This window comes from Coenobita brevimanus, chromosome 40 (assembly GCF_032717465.1).
Source record: "Coenobita brevimanus isolate Jiangsu-jjx chromosome 40, ASM3271746v2, whole genome shotgun sequence".
Lineage (NCBI taxonomy): Eukaryota > Metazoa > Arthropoda > Malacostraca > Decapoda > Coenobitidae > Coenobita > Coenobita brevimanus.
Genome location: NC_136993.1, coordinates 59,789,280 through 59,795,279, shown reverse-complemented (window position 1 = coordinate 59,795,279; position 6,000 = coordinate 59,789,280). Strand labels below are relative to the sequence as shown.

Genomic DNA, 6,000 nt, shown 5'->3' with positions numbered 1-6,000 from the left:
TCGACTGTCATTCTCCCTCGTGAGGTCTGCACTCCTATGTCTCGAGGGCACAAGATCATCAGCCCTCAGGCCTGTCTCTCTGGCAGGTATGGATTACGAAGCTACAGTGGTCGAAAGTCACATAGACCAGCAACTCCAATAGTTTAATATCTTTATTTACACTGTAATATCAATAAATATAAAATAGAATAATGATAGTAATAGTAGATGGTTGGTAACCACAGCCGTTAGCGCGCTTGGGGCCAACGGATTGTAATATGAGGGTTAGTGTTAACCCGTCACGTCCCGAGCTATTTCGCACCTCCAACACCCCCCAATCCCAAGGTATTTTCATTTTTTTTTTTTTGGGCTAAAACCTCCGCTTTTGGTGAGAAACATCGAAAATTCATAGAAAAATCGCTCACCTGAGGTTTAAAATACTCAATCCAGGTAGCAGGACCTCCTTACCTTACTGGGTTTTCTAACAGGCTGGCACCAAAGAAAACGAGTTCTATGGGAGGGTAACTATTTCACACCACTCTTAAACGGTATTTAACCCCTAGGCTGCTATGTACCGCCCCGTATCCCTACTGTAGGGCTCCGAAGAACCTATATATAGGCCAACAAAAATTTCGAGAATTCCGCCTTAATATGGGGCGTGACTATTGTTCTGGCGTGTAGGCCGCATCACGCATCCTAGCATAAACATTGCGCTGAACACGCTGGTGGTCTTAGTTTCGCTCTAGCTGTCATGGGAGACACACACGGAGACGATTTTCCTCAAACCCCCCCTCACCTTCCCGCCCGGTTGGGCGTGAAACGTTCTCTTGCCCCTAGTTTGGGTTTAGGGGCACCTGTGGCGGCTTCCACTTCGTCAGGAAGTGGTGGAAGTGTGACAGATAGTGTTGTGAGGCCGAAGAAACTGCGGCCAAGTGATGAGAGGCGGCAACAGGTGTGTGAGCCACAGCCCTCCACCTCTGGCCTCCCACCTCCCAGGCCTCGCCGTTCTGCCGTCTCTCTGACCCCCTCCAAGTGGGCCAAGATTTTATTTGATGATGTGAACACCGACAAGGATGATGATGAGTGGTCAGGAAGTGGTGGTGATAGTGATGACGACGATACTGATGAGGCAGAGGAAGCAGGTTTGTCAAGTGCGTGGGAGGGTAGTGATGATGAAATCATGCTTAGCAGCCTGCCAGTCTCTACCCCTTCAATATCAGCCACACCTTCAACACCACCTGCTGGCCCCTCATCATCATCAGGGCCATCACCACCATCAGTGGCCTCACCACCTGGGTCAGGCCAGGCCCGAGCCAAGGCACGTGGGAGGAAACATTGCCGCTCACGTGGCCATGGGCAAGCATCACCCTGCCAATCCCCTTTGTTTGCCTGGGCCCCCACACAGGACTTCACCCCACACATCCACGATTTTGATGCCTCGGATAGTGGATTTACGAGTGAGTGGCCACTTGGCCCTGACGCTCCTGAAATTGATTATTTTGAGGCATTTATTTCGCGTGATGTGACGAAATTGATATGCGATGAGAGCAATCACTATTATCAATTCGTGGTAGCGGGAAAAATCCTAACTCCCTGGGCACGTATTTCCAAGTGGCACAGTATATGTCATGAAGAACTAATGGTGTTCATTGCCCTTCTGCTCTTGATGCCACACTGCCGTAAACATGTGCTCAACCATTACTGGCGTCAGAAGGACGCTCTCGTTCCTACGCCAGCCTTTGGAAAGTACATGGCACGGGATAGGTTCCTACTTATCCTCCGTTTCATGCACTTCGCTGATAACCGCTACCCATTACCTGGTGACCGCTTGTGGAAAGTTAGGCCATTCTTTGAGATGCTCAAAGAATCGTTTCGTAAATTCTTTGTGCCTTACCAGAAAATCGTGATTGACGAAAGTCTTGTTCTGTTTCGAGGACGCCTCTCCTTCAAACAGTACATCCCGTCAAAACGAAATCGGTTTGGCATAAAGATTTTCGTTATGTGCGACTGTACTACAGGATATGTGCTGGACATGATTGTGTACACAGCCAGTGACGTCGACATTCCCAGCCACGATCCTCTGGGAATGTCTGGTGCCATCGTGAAAAAAATGATGGCTCCTTACCTGGGAAAGGGCCGTGTGCTGTACACAGATAACTGGTACAGTAGCCCTTTCCTGTCACTGTACCTTCATGAGAACAGCACAGGATCTTGTGGCACAGTCAGGACATATAGGAAACATATGCCACATTTCGACAAGCAGGAACGTGGGAATGTGCAGCGGTTTGAGGCCAAGAACATACTGGCTTTGCAATGGTCCGACAAGCTTGACGTTACCATGTTGAGCACTGTGCATCGTGGCATCATGCAACAGAGTGCCAAGGTTGACCATAGTACCTAACAACACATCATGAAACCTGACGTAGTCATCGACTACAACTATCACATGAACTCTGTTGATAAGAGTGACATGCAGGTAGGTAGTGTTGAGTGCATCAGGAAGACTGTGCGTTGGTACATCAAGTTCTTCATGCACATGGTTGACGTAACGCTGCTCAATGCATACAACCTGTACAAGTGGCGCACTGGAAAAAAAGTAAAGTTCCGTGATTTCTCCCACAAAGTGGTTTTCCAGTTGTTGAGGAAATATGGAGATTACTCGCACAGTGACCGGGGTAGAAGGGTTGTCGAGCTACCTGACAGGTGCAAGAGCCTAGTGAGGGACCACCACCCAGTGCACACACCTTACGAGGCAAACGGCAAAAAGAGGAAGCAGCTGAACTGCTATGTTTGCCGTAACACCACCCGTCGTGAGCCTTGTCGTAAAAAGGTTACGACAATGTGTGCAGGGTGCAAGGTTGCACTATGCCTGGGTGATTGCTATCTCCACTACCATACGTTGGAGAAGTACTAAGTTGGAGAGTGTTGTGAGGGTGTAAGAAAATACGGAAAAATCAGTAAATTATCAGTACAGTATCATGCAAAATATTGAAAGTATATTATCTTTGTTTCAAAAAATGGCTTTATTTTGTGATAAAGGTGTCATAGTAATTGAAAGAAAGTAATATTTTATATTTCTCATTGCAGAAAGGTATAAGTGTAAATATTTGGAAAATACAGTGCTACTGTATTGTAACATTTTCGTAACAGTTTTTTGAACATTCATGGCCTCCTGTAATTGTATATATTTGCTCAACGGGTCATTTTGGTGCTTCATTAGTGCCTTTTGTACATAATAATTAGTGTTTTCATGAAAAACGTGAAAAGTACGGTATGGTAGTGGTGGGGCGGGCTAGAGGGCGAGAAACTCGTTGCAACGCTGTGTCCCGGGGATTGGCAACACTTTCCGCCCAGGTGGGCGCAACGTCCTCAGAGGCCCGAAAAAGTGTCATCGGTTCCAGCACTTGTCACACCATGAGGAGAGCACCTACGGAGCTCTAGTTTGTTGCAAAGGTAAGAGGAAAGATGTATCTAGTTGTGGTATTTTTCTTAAATATTTTTATAAAGTATAAGTATAAAAAAAAAGCAAAAGAAAACACCCCATTTTCTCTAGAATATGCACGTTCTGCGTGCGTCTGGATTTAATAGCTCCGCAGCCAAAGGGTTAATTATTTGCTTGGTACGAATTTATATGTAGTATGAGAGTATATTGGTTTTCAAACAGTAATATAGGCATTATAAGCATTGTTTCACTCACTAACTCATCACCATACCTGAACTTTTTTTGCCACATTACCCAATCATCATTTCAGACTGTTTCTTCCTCTAATGCTATGTAAACTTTGTCCTCCACATTGTCATCGATTGGGGAATCACTCTGGCCCTGAATGTCTTTATTGGTCAGGTCACTGGTAACAGGTGAATTGCTGAGACAATGGCGTGCAGGGGGGGAGGGAGGTTTATGCGGTGTAAGGCATTGTACCTGCTTGGCATCTTGTAGGGGAATGTATATGTACGAAAAATCACGCGCAAAAATTGAAAATTGTGCAAATTATGAACCTTGCAATTGCACAACATACAGTATGTCGTCGGGACTGGCAAATGCAAAATGTTGCAACGTATCCATACGTCGACGGGACATCTCAGGTTAACCTTCACATTACAACTCCAAATTGTGAAATGTATTAGGAAGGTTGGTTTTGATCTTCACAATATAATTCCCCAATGGATGGAGGTTCTTTCTTTAAAAGTAGTAGTAGTAGTAGTAGTACTAGTAGTAGCAGTCCTTCAAAACCAGACGTTTCCCAAAACTGAATAAACTATTTCCGTACGGGAGTCCTTTCTTAGGCTTAATAAAATCGTCTGGAGGCAGTAGAAAAATACTAATAAGAGAGGTCATTGTGCTGAATGTGTAAAAGGAGAGAATTTGTCTATGTCATTTATTTCTATATGTCTCCCCCAGTCCTAAGTACACTTTACTACTGTGCGTCTCCTCAGAACGATGAGCAGAATAGTTTAGTGAAATGAAATGATAAAGTGAAAAGTCGTTAGCAATGCCTGGATGCTGTCAGAACGTTGGCAAATCAATGTCTTAAATGCTCTGGGCCACAGAATCATAGCCTTGTGCCCTCTTACAACTGAAAGGGGTAATGTTGATTGACAGTTACCGTTACGATACCTTATGTGTCACATGCTGAAAGAAAAACATTGAACAGTTTTGCAAAGTCTGATGTCTAGAAGGGCTCCTATAACCAGACTGCTTGATTTGTATAAGTGATAACATTAATGCAATCAGTTTCATAAATAAAGTAATTGCAATTTATCTGACAGCATATGACCAGAAGGTGCCTCTATTTCCAAACTGTTTCACTTGCTTGGCTCTTAATCATAATCTTTAGCCATATTATTTTAAGTTGTGTAAATGCCCAGCACTGATACTCGACAGAGCACGATGAACCAGCGAAACAATCACAATCGCACCGCCTTGGTGGACCGTCTGCTGATCGTGTGGATGTGGCTGGACGGCACCTCAGCCAGGAGTATATCCCGACAAATTGGCGCCAGCGTGTCCACTGTCTACCGCTGGATCCGTCGCTGGCAGGAGGAGGGGACGCTGGAGAACAGAGCTTTGTGTGGCAGGCCAAGGAACGCATATAGCAGAGAAGGAATTGTTTATACCCCCTCACTAAACTCAAACATGGCTTCAAAGGGCTTCATTCCGTTGCGTTTTATTGAATCGTCTTCATTTATCAAATCAGCATCTGTGGGTGCCATGTTAAAGTGTTCTTCCATAATGCCTTATAGTTCCCCTTACTTTTCTACAGATAAAAATATGTACAGTAGATTTGATCCATATGAACTTAGTCGCTACATTGGTGCCATAAATGACTGGAAGTGTGTATAATACTGTGAAAAATGCAGTGTACTTTATTCCTTCATTTCAACGACGTCCATTTCTTTCAATAAAAGCTACGACCAATCAACTGTAATTAGCTTATCGCCTTGAGTACAGGTGACGTCATTGATGAAATTTTGGTCTTTCCTGAGGTTTACATTTAAATCAGGGGTTCCTAACCTGGGGTCCATGGACCCCCAAGGGGTCCATGGATGGGCTTCAGGGGGTCCGTGAAGGTCAGAACAACTGAGAACAAATTAGGGATATTGCGCGATACCATTTGGCAGCATTAGCTGAAAAAAAAAAATCGAAGAGTCTTGAAGAATTCAAGTGTTCGTTGACCCTCGTCTGGCAAGGGAACTATGGGTGCTCTGATTCCGTTTGGTACTACATACCTTTGAGAGTCAGGGTTTTCAGCGTTTGTTTCTATCAAAACGAAAAGTCAAAATCAATTGGATGTCAAAGATGACAAGCGTGTTACCTTGTCAAAGACCACTCTACAATTTCATCTTCTTTTTCATACCAAACAACAGGAACCTTCTCATTGAAATGAACTTTTTAGCAGAATTATAGTTGTTTTGTTAAATTTTCACAAGTTGGATGTATTTCACCTTTTCTTTGAGTGGCCATTAGTTTTTGCTAGGAAAAGAGTGACGAACATAAAAAGATTGTTTATACTTTGTGTA

General features: G+C 44.2%; 1 protein-coding gene across 1 annotated transcript in view; it reads left to right on the top strand.

Annotated features, from left to right (window-relative positions):
* Positions 1-3,252: 3,252 nt before the first annotated feature.
* LOC145397145 (glutamate receptor ionotropic, kainate 1-like) overlaps positions 3,253-6,000 on the top strand; it is a 48,998-nt gene continuing 46,250 nt past the window's right edge. The window contains exons 1-2 of the mRNA XM_080270342.1: positions 3,253-3,419; positions 4,849-5,054. Coding sequence (XP_080126468.1) covers positions 3,253-3,419; positions 4,849-5,054 — 373 coding nt within the window. The remainder of the gene's footprint in view (positions 3,420-4,848; positions 5,055-6,000) is intronic.